The sequence below is a fragment of the Pongo abelii genome, chromosome 1 (assembly GCF_028885655.2).
Source record: "Pongo abelii isolate AG06213 chromosome 1, NHGRI_mPonAbe1-v2.0_pri, whole genome shotgun sequence".
In the NCBI taxonomy this organism is placed as follows: domain Eukaryota; kingdom Metazoa; phylum Chordata; class Mammalia; order Primates; family Hominidae; genus Pongo; species Pongo abelii.
This window is the reverse complement of record NC_071985.2, coordinates 117,768,970-117,793,390: the sequence shown is the minus strand read 5'-3', so window position 1 is coordinate 117,793,390 and position 24,421 is coordinate 117,768,970. Positions and strand designations below refer to the sequence as shown.

Sequence of the window (24,421 nt, the reverse complement as noted above, 5' to 3'; positions counted from 1 at the left end):
ACTGTCTCTCAGACCACAGTGCAATCAAACTAGAACTCAAGATTAAGAAACTCACTCAAAACTGCTCAACTACATGGAAACTGAACAACCTGCTCCTGAATGACTACTGGTACATAACGAAATGAAGGCAGAAATAAATACGTTCTTTGAAACCAATGAGAAGAAAGACACAACATACCAGAATCTCTGGGACACATTTAAAGTAGTGTGTGGAGGGAAATTTATAGCACTAAATGCCCACAAAAGAAAGCAGGAAAGATCTAAAATTGACACCCTAAGATCACAATTAAAAGAACTAGAGAAGCAAGAGCAAACACATTCAAAAGCTCGCAGAAGGCAAGAAATAATTAAGATCAGAGCAGAACTGAAGGAGATGGAGACACAAAAAACCCTTCCAAAAAATCAATGAATCCAGGAGCTGGTTTTTTGAAAAGATCAACAAAATTGACAGACTGCTAGCAAGACTAATACAGAAGAAAAGAGAGAAGAATCAAATAGATGCAATAAAAAATGATAAAGGGGATGTCACCATTGATCCCACAGAAATACAAACTACCATCAGAGAATACTATAAACATCTCTATGCAAATAAACTAGAAAATCTAGAAGAAATGGATAAATTCCTGGACACATACACCCTCCTAAGACTAAACCAGGAAGAAGTTGAATCCCTGAGTAGACCAATAAGGCTCTGAAATTGAGGCAATAATTAATGGCCTACCAACCAAAAAAAGTCCAGGACCAGACGGATTCACAGCCGAATTCTACCAGAGGTACAAAGAGGAGCTGAAACCATTCCTTCTGAAACTATTCCAATCAGTAGAAAAAGAGGGAATCCTCCCTAACTCATTTTATGAGGCCAGCATCATCCTGATACCAAAGCCTGGCAGAGACACAACAAAAAAAGACAATTTTAGACCAATATCCTTGATGAACATCGATGCAAAAATCCTCAATAAAATACTGGCAAACCAAATCCAGCAGCACATCACAAAGCTTATCCACCATGATCAAGTTGGCTTCATCCCTGGGATGCAAGGCTGGTTCAACATACGTAAATCAATAAGCGTAATCCATCACATAAACAGAACCAAAGACAAAAACCACATGATTATCTCAATAGATGTAGAAAAGGCCTTTGACAAAATTCAGCAGTCCTTCATGCTAAAAACTCTCAATAAACTAGGTATTGATGGAACATATCTCAAAATAATAAGATCTATTTATGACAAACCCATAGCCAATAGCATACTGAGTGGGCAAAAACTGGAAGCATTCCCTTTGAAAACTGGCACAAGACAGGGATGCCCTCTCTCACCACTCGTGTTCAACATAGTGTTGGAAGTTCTGGCCAGGGCAATCAGGCAGGAGAAAGAAATAAAGGGTATTCAGTTAGGAAAAGAAGAAGTCAAATTGTCCCTGTTTGCAGATGACATGATTGTATATCTAGAGAACCCCATCATCTCAGCCCAAAATCTCCTTAAGCTGATAAGCAACTTCCCCAAAGTCTCAGAATACAAAATCAATGTGCAAAAATCACAAGCATTCCTATACACCAATAACAGACAGAGAGCCAAATCATGAGTGAACTCCCATTCACAATTGCTTCAAAGAGAATAAAATACCTAGGAATCCAACTTATAAGGGATGTGAAGGACCTCTTCAAGGAGAACTACAGACCACTGCTCAACGAAATAAAAGAGGACACAGCAAATGGAAGAACATTCTATGCTCATGGATAGGAAGAATCAATATCATGAAAATGGCCATACTGCCCAAGGTAATTTATAGATTCAAGGCCATCCCCATCAAGCTACCAATCACTTTATTCACAGAATTGGAAAAAACTACTTTAAAGTTCATATGGAACCAAAAAAGAGCCCACATTGCCAAGACAATTCTAAGCCAAAAGAACAAAGCTGGAGGCATCATGCTACCTGACTTCAAACTATACTACAAGGCTACAGTAACCAAAACAGCATGGTACTTGTACCAAAACAGAGATATAGACCGATGGAACAGAACAGAGCCCTCAGAAATAATACCACACATCTACAACCATCTGATCTTCAACAAACCTGACAAAAACAAGAAATGGGGAAAGGATTCCCTATTTAACAAATGGTGCTGGGAAAACTGGCTAGCCATATATAGAAAGCTGAAACTGGATCCCTTCCTTACACCTTATACAAAAATTAATTCAAGATGGATTAAAGACTTAAATGTTAGACCTAAAATCATAAAAACCCTAGAAGAAAACCTAGGTGATACCATTCAGGACGTAGGCATGGGCAAGGACTTCATGACTAAAACACCAAAAGCAATGGCAACAAAAGCCAAAATTGACAAATGGGATCTAATTAAACTCAAGAGCTTCTGCACAGCAAAAGAAACTACCATCAGAGTGAACAGGCAACCTACAGAATGGGAGAAAATTTTTACAATCTACCCATCTGACAAATAGCTAATATCCAGAATCTACAAAGAACTTAAACAAATTTACAAGAAAAAAATCAAACCACCCCATCAAAAAGTGGGTGAAGGATATGAACAGACACTTCTCAAAAGAAGACATTTATGCAGCCAACAGACACATGAAAAATGCTCATCATCACTGGCCATCAGAGAAATGCAAATCAAAACCACAATGAGATACCACCTCACGCCAGTTAGAATGGCAGTCATTAAAAAGTCAGGAAACAACAGATGCTGGAGAGGATGTGGAGAAATAGGAACACTTTTACACTGTTGGTGGGACTATAAACTAGTTCAACCATTGTGGAAGACAGTGTGGTGATTCCTCAGGGACCTAGAACTGGAAACACCATTTGACCCAGAGATCTCATTACTGGGTATATACCCAAAGGATTATAAATCATGCTACTATAAAGACACATGCACACGTATGTTTATTGTGGCACTATTCACAATAGCAAAGACTTGGAACCAACCCAAATGTCCATCAGTGATAGACTGGATTAAGAAAATGTGGCACATATACACCATGGAATACTATGCAGCCATAAAAAAGGATGAGTTCATGTCCTTTGTAGGGACATGGATGAAGCTGGAAACCGTTATTCTGAGCAAACTATTGCAAGGACAGAAAACCAAACACCTCATGTTCTCACTCACAGGTGTGAATTGAAGAATGAGAACACTTGGACACAGGATGGGGAACATCACACACCAGGGCCTGTTGTGGGGTGGGGGGAGTGGGGAGGGATAGCATTAGGAGATATACCTAATGTAAATGATGAGTTAATGGGTACAGCACACCAACATGGCACATGTATATGTATGTAAGAAACCTGCACATTGTGCACATGTACCCTAGAACTTAAGGTATAGTTAAAAAAAAAAATAAAAAATAAATAAGTAAATACATAAATAAATTTGATAAAGGAAAAAAAAAGAATGAGTGGAAACTATACCCTCCTCTTCAATATTCTGGAACCATTTGTTTAGAATTGGTATTATTTTTTCCTCAATAGCTTTGTAGGATTCATCAATAAATTCATCTTGGCCTGGAAAATAAAATAAAATATGGGCAAAGGACTTGAATAGATATTTCTCCAAAGATACACAAATGGCCAATAAGCACATAAAAATGAAAATATGCTTAATATCACTAATCATTGCAAATCAAAATCTCATGAGATATTTCCTCATACCCATTAGAATGGGTACTAATGAAAGAACAGAAAATAACATGTTAATGAGGTTGTGGAGAAATTGGAATTCTCAAGCACTGTTGGTGGGAATGTCAGATGGTACAGTCACTGTGGAGAACAATTTTGTGGTTCCCCAAAAAAATAAAACTAGAATAACTATATGATCCACTGATTTCACTTCTAGATATACACCTAAAAGAATTGAAAGCATAGTCTCAAAGAGATATATGTTCACCTATGTTCATAGCAACATTATTCACAATAGCCAAGAGTTGGAAGCAACCCATGTGTCCATTGACAGATGAATGGTAGACTAAATGTAGCCTCTACATACAGTATTCCATACAGTATGGAAAATGTTTTGGTGGTTTCTTCTAAAACTAAACATGCATCTACTGTGTGATCCAACAATTATTTTCCTAGATATTTACTTAAAATAAATGGAAACATGTCCACTAAAAATCTTGTAGAAGAATATTCATGGTAGCTTTATCCACAATGATAAAAAATGGAAACACATAAAATGTTCATTAAGAAGAGACTGGATAAACAAATTTGGTATATTCATACAATGGAATACTACTCAGAAGTAAAAAAGACCTACTGATACTCACAGGAACATGGATGAATCTTGTAATATGCTGAATGAATAACCTATATACAAGAGAGTATGTTTGTCATGATTTCATTTAAGTGAAGTTTTTGAATCGACAAAACCAATTTATGGAGACAGAAAGAACAATGGTTGCCTCAGTGGGGTACTATTAGTTTGTTAAGGGATATGAGGGAACTTTCTGGGATTATGGAAATTATGTCTTGATTGGTATTGCCATTACATGGTTTTAAAAACAATTTGTCAAAGCTTATTAAATTTTACACTTAAAACCATGCATTTTATTATATGTAAATTATGACTCATTGAAGTTGAACTCATCGATGAAAGCTACTGGGCCTAGAGTTCTCTTTATGCAAAGGCTTTTAATTTCTGAAGCAATTTAATCATAGTTACAGTATAACTTAGTTGTCCTATTTCTTCAAGTTTGATAAATAATATTTTTCTGGGTTTCATCCAGTTCATCTACATTTTCTACAGTTTCAGAATTGTCTGTAGCATTTACTGTTAAAAACAGTAATAGCCTGTTTTTAATCTGATGTTGGTTATTTGTTCCTTCTTTTGTTTTTTTCTTTATCAGTGTCACCAGGAGTTTGTCAATTTGGGAAGTTTTTTCCTTTTTTTTTTGAGATGGAGTCTGCCTCTGTCACCCACGCTATAGTGCAGTGGCTGTGATCTCGGCTCACTGCAACCTCTACCTCCTGGGTTCAAGCAACTCTCCTGCCTCAGCTTCCTGAGTAGTTGGGATTACAGGCGTGTGCATCCACGCCGGCTAATTTTTGTATTTTTAGTAGAGACGGGGTTTCATTATGTTGGCCAGACTGGTCTCAAACTCCTGGCCTCAAGTGATCCGCCCATGTCAGTCTCCCAAAGTGCTGAGGTTACAGGTGTGAGCCACTGCACCCGGACCTATCTTAAGATGAATTCTTAGATCATTAATTTTCAGTCTTTCTAATGTACACATTTCAAGGCTATAAATTTCCCACTAAGTATTGCTGTATCTGTGTCCTATAGGTTTTGATATATAGTAAATTAGTATTGTTTAGCCCAATGCCCTCCTGTATCTCTTAATTTCTAAATTTAAGGGGACATGTTGTGTTTTTGTTACTGATTTCTAGCATAACTGAATTGTTACTAGAGAGCACACTCTGGTATGACTTTAGTACTTTGAAATTTATTGATATTTGCCTGATGGCCCAATATATGGGGTCACTTTTTATAAACATCCCTTACATACATGAAAATAATGTATATTGTATAGTTGTTGGGTGAAGTGTTCCTTTACGTAAAGATGACCAGTTATATTCTTTATATTTGTGTATCTTTTTTTTATTCTGTACCTCTGCTTTTTTTTAATTTGTGTTTTATTAAGTAGTTGACTGAGATAGATGTGTTTAAAAATTTTACACAGTGTGGATTTCTGTTCTCCAATTTCAGTTCTGTTAACTTGTCTTTATTTCAAGGCCATATTATTGAGTGTACATTATTTGGAATATGTGCAACTTTTTATTACAATACGATAGAACTTTATATGTATAGTTGTTCCTTTGGTTTATACATGGGAGGTTGGTTCCAGAAGCCCCCAAGAATACCAAAATCTGCACATACTCATATCCCCTAGTCAGCCCTGTGGAACCCATGCAAACTAGAAGTTGGCCCTCCATATATGTGAGTTTCGTATCCTGTGGATACTGTATTGTCCATTTAAATTTGGTTGAAAAAAAATCCACATATAAGTGGATGCAGTTCAAACCCATGTTGTTCAAAGTTCAACTATATACTTAATGTGTATCTTACATATTTATATATAATGGAAATTGTTGTTAAAACAAGATACCTCCTTTATCTCTAGTAGAGATAAGCTTGCCTCAGAGCAAGTTTTTATGTTATTATTATAACTATACCATTTTTATTCTGTTTCGTGTTTGCTTGTTATATCTTTTAAATCTATTTACTTTTATCCTCTATCTTTATGTTTTAAATGACTTTTATAAATAGCATGTAGCCAGAGTTTATAATTTTATGCACTCTGACAATCTTTGTCTCTTTTACTGGTATATTTGGCATTAGACTACATTATCTCCTTTATCTCTTATGTCTTACTTATATGTTAGTATACTATTATTGTTGTCATGTACTTTGATGATTTTTTTTCTAAGGGTTTTGTATTGTCCAAGAAGAAAGAAAAAATAGAGTGAATTGGGGATAAGCAGTAATTACAGGCTGAATATTTCTAATCTGAAAATCCAAAATCTAAAATGCTCCCAAATCCAAAACTTTATAGCACAGACATAACGCCACAAGTGGAGAAGTCCATGCATAAGTACTTAACACATACTTTTTCATGTACAAAATTATTAAAATATTGTATTAAATTACCTTCAGGCTATGTGTAAGGTATATACAAAATATAAATGAGTTTTGTGTTTAGACATAGGTCCTATCCTTAGGATATCTCATTAAATAAATCTGAAACATTTTTGGTCCCAGGCATTTTGGAAAAGGAATACTCAACCTCTGCTGAGTATATTTAGAATTGATGAACGACGTGAATTCACAGATATAGAAAGATAAATTTATACCAAGCAAGAAAAATGAAAAGAAATCCACATCTAGACTTGGTATAACTAAAGAATATTGGACATATAGAAGTATTAAAAGTAGCTGGAGAGAAATGAAAGATGAAAGTGAAGGAATGTCAGATTGGCCATGAACATCTCAACCAACAACAATAGAAGTCAGAAAACAATGAGAAAGTATTTTCATGGGCAAAGAAGATTACTGTCAACATTAAATTTTGTCCACAACATACCTATCTCTTAAGAATGTTGGAGAAATAAGGATAATTTTATATTAAAAAGTGAGGAAAACATGCTTTTCAAGAACACTCGGACTATTTAACAAAAATGATCATATAGGCCAAGAATAACTAAAGCAATCTTTAAGAACAAAGTAGGAAAATGTGCCCTACCAGATATAAAGATTAATTGTATAGCTAAGGTAATTAAGACAGTATGACATTGGCACAGAAGGTGTCAAGTCAATTAAACAAAAGAGAAGCCTAGAAAAAGATCCAGGGGTACATGGTAACTGGACACAATACAGAAGTGATATTGCAGATATGTAGTGCTAGAACATTTGACTATCTATATGGAAAAATATGAAAGTCTACCTCTACACTACATACAAACACAAATTCCTTAAGGATATAAATAAATGTGAAGGGCAGGGCTTCAAAACATTTGAAGAAGATGTGGGACAATGTCTTTGTGACCTGGTAGTAAAGGAAGATTTCCTAAATAAGATTTAAAAACACAACCATATTTGAAAATATTGATACATTCATATATACTGTAATAATTTCTGGTTACTTGGAAAGTAAACAACAAACCTCAAAGTTGGAGAAATAGCCCAACTTTACATATATAAAGAACAAAAGATTAGAACCCATTAAATGTAATTAAGAAGAAAATGAAGCACCAAGTAGATAAATGAGTAAAATATATGAACAGAGATGGTCACAGAACAGAAAACATGAAGAGTTAAACATGTTACATAATTTTCTGGAAAATGCAAATAATACAGCAAAACTTCAGTCAAATACTTTTGTCTGACTATCAATTCTTGGTGAGGTTGTGAAGCCGGAAAAGTCATAACCTTGTTGCTGAGAATTTAAATTGGTATAAATGCATATGGAAAATAATGTCATCTTTAAAGTTGAATACGTAACCTGCCCTATGACCCGGCAATTCCAATCCTAGGTACATATTGTAGAGAAATTCTACATTTGCACCAGGAGATGTTTACAAGAACATTCATAGCACTATTGTGTGTGTACCAGTCCCAAAATGGAGACAACGCAGTGCCCTGAATAATTGATTACATAAATAAACAGTGTTATATTCATACAATAGAACACTACTCAGCAGTGAAAATGAAAGAACTGTATTTTTACACATAAATACCTCAAACATAACTGTTCAATGAGAAAAGCAAGCCAGAAAAATAATGTACTATGAAAACATTTATATGAAGTTCAAAAAAAATCTTGAAATATTGTTTAGGGACACATAATTATGCAATGAATCTATAAAGAAGAATAAGGGAATATAAATTAAGAATGTTTTTTATGCTTGAAAGGGCAGTAGGGGAAAACTAATGAAGAGGGAGGGGCATTTAACAGCTTTTATCAATATTGGTAATGGTCTATATTTTAAAGTCGATGATTGACTCATGGATACAAAATACAGTCTGATTCATCATTATATTACCCATAAGCCTCCTCCCAATTCCTGTCCCTGCTGTATAACACCTTTCCAGTATTAATTTAGCCCTAAGATAAAAGTGAATATAAAGGTTGCTAATTCAGGGCTTTCCTTCCCTCTTGATAATTTCTATATTTGAATTATATCTACACAACTCAGTAAATATTTATACAAAGTATGTAAAAATAATATAAATGGAAGTTGTTGCTTCTTTATAGAAAATTAATCTCGTTAAGAATATGCCTTTTCTTTGAATCACATGAGTTTTCTGTATAATGGAAATACTTATTCTAATAAAGCATATTAAACTGAATGAGAGTAACCAATGTAAATATTGTTGAGAAATTCATTAAAAATAAATGCATGGGTGTTTATTTTATATTACTTGTCAAGACAAAATACGTATTTTAGGGGAGAAGATAGAGTTTGTGAAAACAAAACACTTCTCACCATATGAAAATGTAAGGAAAGTGATCCAACCTAATTTCCATGAATAAGTAATCTTTTAAGATTCACAAAACCACAAAATGAATATGGAATGTTTTCAAGTAATCCATAGCATTTACTAATATTCACGCTATTTTTCTTTACTTAAAGGTCAATAAATTAGAGTTAGAACTAGAAAGTGCCAAACAGAAATGTGGAGAAATCACGGACACTTATCAGAAAGAAATTGAGGACAAAAAGATATCAGAAGAAAATCTTTTGGAAGAGGTGGGGAAAACAATGTATTAAGAACTTATTATACTAAAAATCTATATTTTTATTAGGATTTTAAGAGAAAAGTAAAAAAACTTAATTTTTAAATTATGATTTTAAAAAAGGGTTAGTAAATTTATATAAAGGTCAGTTTATCAGTTTTTATAGAAGCTAAAAGTATCCTTGCTATTCTAAGTATTTGAGTATATAATTATTTTGAAAGGATTAAATGATTGCCACAGTGGTATACTGTCATCTTACTTCATAGAACACCCTGAAAAAACCCCAAATAGTGCATTTTATACTTGTTTTTCCAGTTTCCTGGTGTTTGAGGTTTGCTTTTATTTAAGTAGAACATATACTTTTTACACTTGTTTGTTTTTTGTGCATTTATTTTAAGAAACTTTTTTTTTGCTTATTTGATAGGTTGAGAAAGCAAAAGTAATAGCTGATGAAGCAGTAAAATTACAGAAAGAAATTGATAAACGATGTCAACATAAAATAGCTGAAATGGTAGCACTTATGGAAAAACATAAGGTAATTTTTTTCTTCTTATATAATGAAAATTATTAATTGGAGCCATATTTCTGTTAAATAATGGTGAAATCAAGATAGTATTCTTATTTGTCAGAGAAGATTATTGTCTATGCAACAGTGACTGACTATAGCTAGAATACCCTTGATGCCCATTTCTTCAAGTTCAGATCTTAGCCATACAAAGTTGAGCCTGTGTGTCACATCCTTGAGGAAATCTCTCTTTGTTATCTGTGATGAATGGAAGTAATCACTCTTTTTCTGGATTCTGCGAATAGTCTCTTACAGCACTTTCTACCTTATATATTTTTAAGTACATAACCAGGATAAGTATCTCATTGATATCTAACATATAATAGGCTAAATCAATTTTTATCAAAGGCATAAATAGATGAAATACTTAGTGTTTGATGTGTTTGTGTCTTATATTTTTAATTGTTGTTTTAGAGTATCCATCTGTTAAGGAATTAAGCCTCATTCCCCTTAAGATTTGGAGAAGATGTAGGGTATACCTACCTATTCATTTAACAAAAAAAGCTGCTGGAATATGAGATTATTATGAGGGAACCGGTGAGGATTTAACAAATAGTTTAAATAACATTGTGAACTCATAGATTTAAACACATTTTGTATGTTTCAATCCAGTGCAGCATCTGTCCTTATTGATAGCTCATTTTCCCACCCTTGGCTAGCAGGAGCCTCTTTAAGCTGACTGGCAAGTCCTTTTGACTTAACTGTAATTTTCTCTGATAACTTTCTTTGAGTTATGACAAAATGTTTAAGGCTTCTTTTTTTGATGTAACAATTTTTTTATTATTATACTTTAAGTTCTAGGGTACATGTGCAGAACGTGCAGGTTTGTCACATATGTATACATGTGCCATGTTGGTGTGCTGCACCCATTAACTCGTCATTTACATTAGATATATCTCCTAATACTAGTTTAAGGCTTATATTTCCTGTCCCAGATTTGAAATCAGTCGGTTTTGTAGAAGTCCTGGTGTTTCTGGCATATTTTTAAATGTTAAAATTCAATGTTTCCAATAAAAGAATTATCTTTTGCTCTTAGGTTATTTCCAAGACTGTTGTGTGTTTCACTGTTGAGGTTGTTTGAATGAAAAAATATAATTGAAACATTAAAAATATATACCCATATATATTACTGAATTTATAAACATAAGCTTCTGCAAAATTAAATACTAAATAATTAATTAAATACTAAATTAAATATTAAAATATGTTAAGATACCAATCTTATAATCTATTCAGTTTTAATATATCTAAAATGTCTTCTTTGTTTAATATAGCACCAATATGATAAGATCATTGAAGAAAGAGACTCAGAATTAGGACTTTATAAGAGCAAAGAACAAGAACAGTCATCACTGAGAGCATCTTTGGTGAGATACAGAAAAAATAGCAGTAACGGCAAGTTTTCATAATGTCAGCAGTGACTGGTGGTAAAGAATAATATTAAGTAAAACGAATTTTTGAGCTATAGAATCAGAGTCTTAAATCTGAAAGGGATCTTATAGATCTTCTAGTTACATGTTTTTTTCTAATTTAGTTTTTGAAATAGTGGAACAAACTATTTTTTCAAGTGAAATTTTATAAACTCCAGTAAACAAATAAGTTTGGAGCTCTGATTGAAATTGGGAGAGGAGGGTGGGATAAATTGGGAGAGAACGAGGAGAGATATACTTTGTGTTAAATTTTTATTTAAAGAAAACTATAAAAAACTTGATTTTTGTTTTGTTTTGTTTTTGTTTTTTGAGATGGAGTCTTTCTCTGTCCCCCAGGCTGGAGTGCACTGGCACGATCTTGGCTCACTGCAACCTCCACCTCCCAGGTTCAAGCAATTCTCTGGCCTCAGCCTCCCGAGTAGCTGGGACTACAGGTGTGCATCACCACACCCGGCTAATTTTTGTATTAATATTTTTAGTAGAGACGGGGTTTCACCATGTTGGCCAGGCTTGCCTCAAACTCCTGACCTCGAGTGATATGCCTGCCTCTGCCTCCCAGGGAAGTGCTGGGATTACAGGCGTGAGCCACTGTACCCAGCCCAAAAAGTTGTTTAAATGAGGTTTTTAGCTATGTTAAGCTAGCAGCCTTTATATCAGTTGACTTTAAAAGTATCTATATTTTATGAGTGAATTTATTTCTCTACAATATTAAATTTACTCGGAGCACTAGTTTATATTTTCATTGTCTTAAGAAATACATGGAAGCTCTTCTAAACTTCATGTTTCTTTTTCTTTAGGAGATTGAACTATCCAATCTCAAAACTGAACTTTTGTCTGTTAAGAAGCAACTTGAAATAGAAAGAGAAGAGAAGGTAGGTTTTATGGCATTATAGATAAAGTGATTGTAAGGTTTAGGGGCAACTTTGCATTTTTAGAATTATGTCATATTATAAAATAATTTGATAAATTTCAGTAACAGGATGAGAAAATAGTTTTCCCCCAGAAGCTTTTTTCTAGAAACATTTAGAATATTTCCTAATGTAAATGCAAAACACACGTAAATATAATTGTACTTTTAAGAAAAGAACACTTTTGTGGCTCATGCCTGTAATCCCAGCACTTTGGGAGGCCTAGGCGGGCGGATCATGAGGTCAGGAGATTGAGACCATCCTGGCTAACATGGTGAAACCCCGTCTCTACCAAAAATACAAAAAATTAGCCAGGCACGGTGGCGGGCGCCTGTAGTCCCAGCTACTCGGGAGGCTGAGGCAGGAGAATGGCGCAAACCCGGGAGGCGGAGCTTGCAGTAGCTGAGATGGCGCCACTGCACTCTAGCCTGGGAGACAGAGTGAGACTCCGTCTCAAAAAAAAAAAAAAAAAAGAAAAGGAACCCTTTTTTTTTCCTGCAAATACTGTTAACATTTTTAATGTATATCCTTCTAGGATGTTTCCTTTTTTTTTTATTATACTTTTAGGGTACATGTGCACAATGTGCAGGTTTGTTACATAGGTATACATGTGCCATGTTGGTGTGCTGCACCCATTAACTCGTCGTTTAACATTAGGTATATCTCCTAATGCTATCCCTCCCCCCTGGAACATTTTTAAATATACTGTATATGAGTAATATTATCTTGTATTAAAATGCTTATATATTTAGATATGCTTTTTTTGAAGCTATTCATCATGTTTCAGAAAAAAAGGCTATCTCTGTAGTGCTTTACAGTTTGCAAAGTGAATTGATTCACACTGTAAATGACAAATACTATTTTTTTTGGTTTCTATGAGATAGGAACTGTGTTTAGTACCCTACTTACATTTAATTTAATCTTTACAGCAATGTTATATGCCATACTTTATTATTATCTTTATTTTGACAGAGGTTACATTATTTATTCAGGATTACATAGTAAGAGAGCAGAATGACTAGAATTCAAACCTAGGTCTATTTTTGCATGGCTTCAAACCTATTCTCTTAATCACTCTGCAACAGCTTAGGTAACATACACTTTCAATTTCAAGCCTCTGAGAATTTGTTTACTTTGTTTCCTGCATTTAATTCCTTTCATCTTTTTCTATCTTGGAAAATCTCACACATCTTTCATCTTATAGTTGTGAGCTTACTATATATGTGTGTATTCTCATAGCACTTTGTTTTTAATGTTAAAATGGTTATTTCACTCTGTGCCCCCTGTTATATTGCAAGCTCTGCAAGGGCTAATTATGCCTTATTTATCTTTGTTTTCCGTTTTATCTGAGTACAGGGCTTTGAAATTTTTGTATTTGCTGTTAAAGGACTAACAAAATGGCTTTCCCTTCATCTGCAATAATAAGATTCATGCTTACCTTTATCCTACTGTTTCAGTAGAAGAGGAATTCTTCTATGGCTTAACTCTCGATGCTATTAAACCCTCAGCAATCTTTACTTTTTTACTCTAGTCAGTAAACATAAATAAGAATTCTGTTACTGTAGCTTGTATCTCAAGTTCTTTGGCTCTCACATAAGTAGAAATTAACACCAGGCCAAAGAGACATTTTTCTCAGGGAGGGTTTAATAGGCTTGTGGCTCAGTCAAAGCAAGGGAGCAGTTTACGGCAAAGGGATCTCGGTGCTAGCTCCCTGAGGCTCAGCTTCTGTCATTTTAGAAGCTAAGGCAGAAAATGAAATGATGTACAAGCATGTTTAGGCGAGATTTTCTTTGCGTTTGTGCAATGGGACATCATGCTCTGACATACATTGCATGATCAGAAAATGGTGGATAAGCCCTGCCTTGGGTGGTTTTAGTATTAAAATGATATTATAATGAGGAAAAAATCAGTGAAAGGTCAGTGTTGGAGTCTGTCTTGTCTTCAGCAGACTGGATCTGGTCCAGTTCTTATCGGGAATGCCAGAGCCTCACTAACCTTGAAAGATGGTCAGGTTCTTATCAGGAATGCTAGAGTCCCACTTTTAGTAACCTTGGGAGACATCACTTCAAGGAGATAATTAGTTTCTTCTTTTGATAGTTAAGAATTCAGCCTAGTCAGCTAAGTTAGGAGAGGTTCTCCTTCTGCTATGTGACTTGGGTCAGCTTATTAAGGGAGATAGGAAGGTAAGGGAGAGAATATGCCTTGATATATGAGGCCCAAGTGGTCTTGATTACCGTGTCTGTGGTCTACCAGGGCTGAATCCCTTCCCTATACTGTCTCATTCTATCATCTTATAAAAACTTAAACCATTAAACTGCTTAAGCTGCCATACTATTCTGTTCTTTTCTTAAGTATTAGTCTGTTTTTTCAGTTCTTATCTCCCCACCTATTACAATTTAGCTATTGGCCTAACTGCTTTCTTGTCTTGGGTCACACTGAACTCCTTATTAACAAATTTAAGGGCTTCTTTTTTATTTGCCTATCAAAAATAATTTAGGACCTCCATTTACATCGTATTGTGTTTCTTTCTGATCATTTATCTATGAAAAAATATGTAAACACACACATGTGCACACATGCACACACACAAATATGCCTGTACATAGATATAGATAAACAATTTGGGCTTGTGATAGATTGTTTTATTCAAAATGTATGCTGCCCTTTTCTATTAGGGTCCCTCCCAAAGGAAGAATTACATATTTCCACCTCGCTGACTTCAGATTTGACCAAATGTTTTGTTTTGCCCAGTGGAATGTGAGCAAAAGTGGCTTTTCTGAGAGGATGCTTTAAGAGACACCACATTGTCTTCCCAGCCTCTCTTTTCCTTTGGCCTTGAGACCGACGTAGAAGTTGCTTCTTCAGCCTAGATTCCTGGAGATAACAAAGAGTAGGGTAGAAACCAGTCTATAATTGACATGTAATGTGGTTGAGAAATAAACTTCTCTTGTAATCCACTAAGATCTGGGGTTGTTACTACAGTATAATTTAGTCTAAGCTCGTTGATATAAGGATTTATTGTATACATAAATTTATATGGTTTAATAAAAACACATTATGTTTCTATTTTATAAAATATTAATACAGAAAAGTACAAAAAGGGTAAGAATAGCCTACAAACCCATGTCTCAGAGTTTACTGTTTTTCCATCTGCTTTCCAACTTTCTATATACTCAGATTGGACTAACTGTTATAGAGATAATACCTTTAGGTGTTCTTCTTCTATTTAAAAAATGTCCATTTTTATTGCATTGTCTATACTATTGTTACTTTTTGGAAATTACTTTGACATTTTCTTTATGCTATAAAATATAGTCAGTATTTATGAATGTACATGAGGACATAAAATGAAGGTATAATTATAATCTATAGACTGATTATCTAGCTAACGATGAATGCTAATTATACATACATATATACATAATTATGTTAAATTACACTTTTTTTTTTTTTTTTGAGACGGAGTCTCACTCTGTCTCCCAGGCTGGAGTGCAGTGGTGCAATCTCAGCTCACTGCAAGCTCCGCCTCCCGGGTTCACGCCATTCTCCTACCTCAGCCTCCCCAGTAGCTGGGACTACAGGCGCCTGCCACCACGCATGGCTAATTTTTTGTATTTTTAGTAGAGATGGGGTTTCACTGTGTTATCCAGGATGGTCTCGATCTCCTGACCTTGTGATCCGCCTGCCTCAGCCTCCCAAAGTGCTGGGATTACAGGTGTGAGCCACCACGCCCGGCCTAAATTAGACTTTTATACACATTTTAAGAATGTAAGTAATACATACAAATGTAAATGAAAATGTTGATGGAATTCTAGAGCTTACATCCCAGAATAACTTTTATCTATTTTGGGCATGTATCACTTCATATGGCTCCTTTATGAAAAAACAAAAACAAAAAGAACCATAGTCAGATACACTTACACATATCAAGAAAGATAAAGAATACCTTTGAAAAAAATGCCATATTAGTTACTTTAAACTAAAATATACATATTATATTTGAATTTATTGGAAAAAATAATTTGAAATTGGAATTGCAGAATTATTATTAAACTTAAGATAGATATTTCTTTACAAAATATTTAATAGTTCTTGAAAGAGCTTAGATTCTAAGGTGAAGAAAACAGACTGAAAAACATTTTGAAGAGGGAGGAAAGTTGTAGGTGCCAGTGTAGTTTCTTTTAATTAAGCTTTTTATTTTGAGATAATTATAGATTCACATGCAGTTGTAAGAAATAATATAGACAGATCGCATGTATCCTTTATTAAGTTTCCCCCCATGGTCACATCTTACAAATTGTAGGACAATATCACAACCAGGATTTTGACATTGACACAATTAAGATACAGAACAGTTCCATCTCCATAAAGATTCCTCATATTGCCCTTTTATAGCCACATCCACCTCCCTCCTCCACCCCTGGAAATCACTAACATGTTCTCCATTTCTTTAATTTTGCCATTTCAAGAATGTTATCTAGATGGATTCATACACTATGTAACCTTTTGTTATCAGCTTTGTTCCTTGGAGATTTATCCAAGTTGTTAGTCCAACCTGAGTATATAGAAAGTTGGAAAGCAGATAGAAAAATGTAAATAAGTTTTTTTTAGTTTTTATTGCCAAGTGGTATTCTGTGGTATGGCTGTACCACAGTTTAAGAGTTTGCCCAGTCAAGGGTACCTAGTTGTTTCTAGTTTTGAGCTATTATAAATAAAGCTGTTATGAACACCTGTGTACAGGTTTTGGTGTGAACTTGTTTTCATTTTTCTGAAACAGCTACCTAAGAATACAATTGCTAAATTGTATGGCAGTTGCATATTAGTTTCATAAGCAACTGCCAAACTATTTTCCAAAGTGGTGGTACCATTTTACATTACCATAAGCACTGTATAAATGATCCAGTGTCTCTGCATCCTTACCAGCAGCAACTTGCTGTTTTTTATTTTAGGTATTCTTGTAGGTTTGCAGTCATAATTCATTGTGGTTCTAATTTGCATTTTTCTGCTGTTGAACAGTGTATTAGTCTATTCTCATGCTGCTAATAAAGACATACCCGAGACTGGGTAATTTATAAAGAAAAGAGGTTTAATTTACTCACAGTTCCACAGGGCTGGGGAGGCCTCAGGAAACTTACAATTATGGTGGCAGGGGAAGCAAACATGTCTTTCACATGGCAGCAGGAAGGATAATGAATGCCAAGCAAAGGGAGAAAAGCCCCTTATAAAACTATTAGATCTTGTGAGAACTCACTATCACGAGAACAGCAGCATGGGGGTAACCAACCTCATGATTCAATTACCTCCCACTGGGTACCCTCCCACAACATGTGCGGATAATGGGAACTACAATTCAAGATGAGATTTGTATCTGTGTTTTTATTTTTAACTAATTTTCTAATTAGACTTGTTTTTACCTGTTAAATTTTAAGAATTCTTTATATAATGTAATTATTAGTCCTCTTTCAGAGGGCTTAGTCCATTTGTGTTGCTATAACAGAATACTTGAGACTGGGTAATTTATGAAGAATAGAAATGTATTTTTCTCACAGTCCTGGAAAATGGGAAGTTCAAGATCAAGGTGCCAGCATCTGGTGAGGGCATTTTGTGGCATCCTCCAGAGAGAGAAATGCCCTGTCTTCATATGGTGGAAGGCAAAAAGGCAAAGAATAAAAAGAGGGCCAAACATGCCTTTTTATGATGGGATTCCTGCCACCCATAAGGGCAGAGTCTTCATGGCCCTATCACCTTCCAAATGTCCTACCTCCTAACACTGCCACAATGACAACCAAATTTCAACATGAGTTTTGGAGGGTACAAACATTCAAACCACAGCATCAGATATGTGGTTTGCCAGTGTATGCTCCCAGTCTATAGCTTGTCTTTTTATTCTAACAGTTTTTTTGCAGAACAAGTTTTTAGTCTTGATAAATTTTAATTTCTCAGTTTTTCCTTTTATGGATTGTGCTTTTGACCCCAAGTCTAAGAACTCTTTGCCTAGCCCTAGATCCCAAAGACTTTGTCCTGTGTCTTTTTGTAAAAGCTTTAGAATTTTATTTTTTATACTTACATCTGTGATCCATTTTGAGTTAATTGTTATATAAAGCATGAAGTTCAGTTTTTGCCTATGGATCTCAGATTGCTCTATCACCAGCTGTTGAAAAGACTACTTTATCTCCATTGAATTACTTTCAAACTTTTGTCAAAAACTAGTTAGGCATGTTCTTATGGATCTATTTCTATGGTCTTTATTCTGTTCCATTGATCTATGTGTCTCTTCACCAACATAACTGCCATGATTACTTTATAGTAAGCCTTAATATCAAGTAAAATGATTTTCCTAGTTTATTTTTCTCTGTCAAGATTGTTTTAGATGTTTTAGTACCTGTTACTTTCCATATATTTTAGAATAAATTTGTTTATTTTTACAAAAACCTTGCTGGGATTTTGATAGAAAATTTATTAAACCTATAGATCACAGTTTGAGGAAAATTGACATCTTTACTTTGTTGAGTTCTCAAATCTATAGCATGGTATTTTTCTCCATTTATTAGATATTTGATTTCTTTCATAATAATTTCATAATTTTCATTATATAGCCTCTAAACCTGTTTTGTTAAATGTATATCTATTTCATTTCCTTTCATGCAATCAAAAAAATAGACATTTGTTCTTATTTTTATTAATTTTTAATTGACAAATAGTAATTGTGTACATTTATGAGGTGCAATGTGACATGTTGATATACGTACGTGTACGTTATAGAAGATTCAGTCAAACTAATTAACATGTCTGTGACCTTGCCAGCTTATCATTTTTTTGACATGAGAACATTAAAAATATTTTAGCAATTTTATAATATGCAATATCTTATTATTAGTGGTGGTCATCATGCAGTGCAATAGATTGTGTTTTTAATTTTGTTTCCTATATGCTCATCATTAGTGTATAGAAACATGATTGATTTTTGTGTTTATTTTGTATCCCGTGCCTATGCTAAACTTATTTATTAGCTCTATAATGCTTATTTTTATTCTTTGTGATTTTCTGTGCAGACACTTGTCATCTGCAGGATGATTGGAAAGGATAAAACACTAATATTAATAAATACAATAATAATTATTATATTTTATTTTATCCTTTCCAAACAGTCAGTATGCTTTTTATTTTTTTAAATTTATTTTTGAGATGGAGTCTTGCTCTGTCACCAGGCTGGAGTGCAGTGGCGTGATCTCGGCTCACTGCAACCTCCCCCATCCGGGTTCAAGAGATTCTCCTGCCTCAGCCTCCTGAGTAGCTGGGACTACAGGCACACGCCGCCATGCCCAGCTAATTTTTGTCTTTGTAGTAGAGACGGGGTTTCACCATGTTGTCCAGGATGGTCTCAATCTCTTGACCTCATGATCCGCCTGCCTCTGCCTCTCAAAGTGCTGGCATTACAGACATGAGCCACCGTGCCTGGCCTTTATTTCTTTTTCTTGACTTATTGCAGTGAGTGACTAGAACTTCCAGTGCCATGTGGTAGACTAATAAGTGGCGAGAGCATACATGCTTACAGTATTGATAAATGTAGGGAGAAAAGCATCCAATTTTTTAACCAATAAATAGATGTTAGCTATAGATTTTTTCTAGATTTAAAAAATCAAGTTGATGTAATCTCCCTGTAGTAATTTAATTAGAGTTTTTAAAAATCATGAATTGGTATTGGATTTTATCAGATGCTTTTTCTGCATTTATTGATATTATCATATGATTTTTCTTTTTATCTTGTTGATATGGTGGATTACCTTGGTTGATTTTTGAATGCTATTCCCTAGAATAAATCCCATTTGGTGTATGACATATACATATGGAGAGTGAGAAACAGAGAGAGAGAGAGAGGGCACTTGCTAGAGTTAATCTGCTAATATTTTGTTGAGGATTTTAAAATCTAAGTTCATGAGAAATATTGGTCTGTAGTTTTCTTCTTTATATTATCTTGTCTGGTTATGATATCATGAGTCTGGAAGTGTTTTCCTTGCTTCTGTTTTCAGGAAGAGATTGTATAAAATTGGTGTTAATTTTTCTTTCTGTTTGGTAGACTGATAGCCTTCTCCAGTGAAACTATCCAGGCTTGTAGATTTCTGAAAAGGACTTTTAAACAATAAATTCAATTTCTGTAATGGTTAATTAGGCTGTTTCAGGGTCACCATTAACCCACTCATATCTCCTCAAAACAACAAAAATTCTGCACCTATCCAGTCAAAATCTCACTTTGGGAGCCTCAGGACTCAAGTGGGAGTCTCTGAAACCCTCATGGAACCAAAGACCTTGGAGGGTCATTTTGAGAGTGCAGACTGACAGCACTTGGAGGGTCATTTTGAGAGTGAAGACTGACAGTAGGTTACAGGTGGCTGACCTACTGAGCTTGCTCCCAGGTTCAAGCCTAGGAATGGCCCAGTCCTCTAAGTGGCTTGGCTATAGCCCTGTTTGTCCTTGAGCTTGCAATCAAAACCATCTGCCAAAGAGTCCAGGGGGAATCACACTATTAGTGCCTTGATAGAGAGGCTTGTCTGCTTGCTAATATTGGTTTTGGCAGAGAACGTAATAGTTGCTTTGTGGCACTTCTCTAGCCCACTTTATCTGAGGTCCCAGCTGAGAGCTGCTAACACAAGGACCCAGAGGGAGACTCACCCATACCTCACAGCTGAGGAGTCTAAGCCATCCTGAATAGGATCACCAACCTCTTTCCTTGTGCTGTCTCTGAGATCTGTCTTGTCTGGGAGATGTGTACCTGTTTGGGCTAACAAGATGGGCTCTCCAGCCTGTGTCCCCCAGCAGATCTTGGATGGATGGTGGGGGGACAGTCACAGGTCTGGCCCTTCCTGCTGCAATCAGGGAACTATCCTGTCTGTGCAGGGCCGTGCTGAGAGATGTACACTCCTCTAATCCAATGGGATGGGCATTCCAACCTCTATCTCACAGTAATCCTGAGGGAGCTAATTCTCAGCTCCAATCCATCCTGCTACACTTAGGAAACTCTTCTGTCTGTGCAGGGTTCTCCTAGGAGACATGTGCTCTCTCAGCCACCAAGACTAGGCTCTCCAGCCTCCAACCCACAGCAGATCCTGAGGGGAACTATGGTCAACTCCAGCCCCTCAAGCTGCACTTGACATCCTATCTTGCCCATGCAGAGACCTGCTGGGAGGCATGTCCATCTCAGCCACTGGGCCAATCTTCTGAACTCAGGTCCCTGGTCAGCATTCCCATACAGTTCTAGTACCCTCCTTGGATCTTTCCCAGGCTTATCTGGGCTGGAACAGCATGTCAACCTTGGAGTCCTTGCTAGACTCATGGCAAGTGTGGACTTAGAGCATCCTCTAGTGCCGAGATGGCTGCAGTGGTCACAGGCTCAGAAAACCAACAACCAGACTTCTTAGAATCACTAGAATCACTGAGAAGCACAAACCAAGGCAGACTGTGCAGACAATTAAATACTTAATCTCTCAGTGTGCAGACATTGTCATACATCCACAAGCATCAAGAACATTAAGGGAAATATAACCTCACCAAACAGACAAAATAAGGTGCCAGAGACTGACCCTAAATTGATGGAAATGTGTGATCTCTCAAAGAATTAGAAATGGCCAGGTTTTGTTGTTGTTGTTCTTGTTTGTTTGTTTTGTAGAAACAGGGTTTCTCTCTCTTGCCCAGGATGAAGTGCAATGGTACAATCATAGCTCACTGGAATCTCCAACTCCTGGGTTCAAGAGATCCTCTGGTCTCAGCCTACTAAGTAGCTGGGACTACAAGTGACCACCACCCCACCCAGCTAATTTTTAAATTTTTTGCAGGGTTCTTGCTGTGTTGCCTAAACTGGTCTTGAACTCCTTAAGTAAACATTAAGTTTACTTAGATGTAAGACCTGAAACTATGAAATTACTGAAAGAAAACACTGGGTAAGTGCTACAGGGCATTGGTCCGGTCAAAGATTCTTTGAGTAAGACCTCAAAAAGCATAGGCAATGAAAGCAAAAATGGGTAAAATAGGATTATATCAAGCTACAAAGTTTCTGTACTGCAAAGGAAACAGCAAAGTGAGAAAAATCAGCCCTTGGAATGGGAGAACATATTTGGAAACTATCCATCCAACAAGAGATTAATAACCAGAATATATAAGAAACTCAAACAATTCAATAGCAAAAAATCCCAAATCATCTGATTAAAAATTGGACAAAATCTTGAATCAAAATTTCTCAAAAGAAGACATACAGATGGAAACAGATATATGAAAACATGCTCAACATCACTAATCATCAGGGAAACGCAAATCAACACCACCACAATGAGATACAACCTCACACCTATTAGGATGGCTGTTGTTAAAAGTCAAAAGATAGTAAGTGTTGATGAGGATGTGGAGCAAAGGGAACCCTTGTTTACTGTTGCTGGGAGTGTAAATTGGTACAGCCATTATGGAAAACAGTCTAGAGGTTCCTCAAAAAACTAAAAATAGAGCTACCTTATGACCCAGCAATCCCACTACTGAGTATATATCCAAAAGAAAGGAAATCAGCATATTGAAGAAAGATCTACATTCCCATGTTTACTGTAGCACTATTCACAATTGCCAAAGTATGGAATCAACTAAGTGTTCATTAACAAGTGATTGGATAAAGAAAATGTGGTGTACATTCCATATGCAATGGAATATTAATCAGCCATAAAAAAGAAGGAAATTTTGTCATTTGCAACTACATGGATGGAGCTGGAGGATATTAGGTTATGTGAAATAAGCTAGGCACAGAAAAACAACTGTTAAATATTCTCACTCATATGTGGGAGCTTAAAAAATTATTTCATGGAGGTAGTAAGTACAGTGGTAGTTACTGGAGGCTGGGAAGGGTAGAGGGGAGGGAGGGATGAAGAGGGATTGATTAATGGGTACAAATATACAATTAGATAAAAGATATAAGTTCCAGTGTTTGGTAGCACAATAGGGCTAGTGTAGGTTTCAAAATATTGAATACTTCAAAATAGCTATAGGAGAAGAATTGGAGTATTCCCAACACAAAGAAATGATAAATGTTTGAGATGATAGATATCCTAATTACTCTGATTTTGATCATTATGTATCATATACAGATATCAAAATATCACATGTACTCCCAAAATATGTACAACTATTATATATCAATAAAAATTATTTAGTAATTTATTTTTTTATTATTCAGTTTTAAGAGTTCTTTATTTCAGGCCGGGTGCGGTGGCTCATGCCTGTAATCCCAGCACTTTGGGAGGCTGAGGCGGGCGGATCACAAGGTCAGGAGATTGAGTCCATCCTGGCTAACATGGTGAAACCCCGTCTCTACTAAAAATACAAAAAAAAAAAAAAATTAGCCGGGCATGGTGGTGAGTTCCTGTAGTCCCAGCTACTCGGGAGGCTGAGGCAGGAGAATGGCGTGAACCCGGGAGGCTGAGCTTGCAGTGAGCCGAGATTGCACCACTGCACTCCAGCCTGGGTGACAGAGTGAGACTCCGTCTCAAAAATAAAAAATAAAATAAAAAAGAAAAGAGTTCTTTATTTCAGATACATGTTCTTTATATGATGTACTATTTGCAGATATTTTCTCTCATTCTGTGGGTTGTTTTTTCAGTTTCTTGTTGGTATCTTTTGCAACACAAAAGTTTTCATTTTGATGAAATTCAGTTTATCTAGATGCCCTTTATCAAACTGAGAAAGTTCTCTTCTATTCCTAATTAGTTTAAAGGTTGCTTTGTTCTCTTTTGTTTTACCATAAAAGGGTGTTAGATTTGTGAAATGCTTTTTCCATGTCTGTTGAGGTGATCATGTGGGTTTTTCCCTTTATTCCATTAATATTATGTATTACAGTAATTGATTTTCAGATGTGAAACCAACTTTACATTCTTGGCAGGAATTCTACTTGGTCATGGTATATAATCCTCATTTTATTTTGCTGGATTTGGTTTGCTAGCTTTTTGAGCTGAGAATTTTTTGCATCTACATTTATGAGAGCTATTGAGCTATAGTTTTCTTTCTTTTAATTTTTAATTTTTGTGGGTACATTGTAGGTGTGTATATTTATGGGGTGTATGGGATATTTTGATAGAAGCATACATTGTGTAACAATTTTATCAGAGTGAATGAGGTATCCATCACCTCAAGCATTTATCCTTTGTATTACAAACAATCCAGTTATACTCTTTTAGTTATTTTAAAAAGTCCAATTAAATTATTGGCCATAATCACCCTATTGTGCTATCAAATG

General features: G+C 35.4%; 1 protein-coding gene across 5 annotated transcripts in view; it reads left to right on the top strand.

Annotated features, from left to right (window-relative positions):
* SYCP1 (synaptonemal complex protein 1) overlaps positions 1-24,421 on the top strand; it is a 146,761-nt gene that overhangs the window by 86,433 nt on the left and 35,907 nt on the right. For 4 of the 5 annotated variants that reach the window (XM_054529179.1, XM_002810393.3, XM_054529188.1 and 1 more), the window contains 4 exons: positions 9,150-9,266; positions 9,678-9,788; positions 11,093-11,185; positions 12,046-12,120. In XM_054529179.1, the coding sequence (XP_054385154.1) occupies positions 9,150-9,266; positions 9,678-9,788; positions 11,093-11,185; positions 12,046-12,120 (396 nt within the window). Of the gene's footprint in view, positions 1-9,149; positions 9,267-9,677; positions 9,789-11,092; positions 11,186-12,045; positions 12,121-21,986; positions 22,092-24,421 lie in introns of all 5 variants that reach the window. The other variant, XR_008512809.1, reaches the window with a different exon arrangement.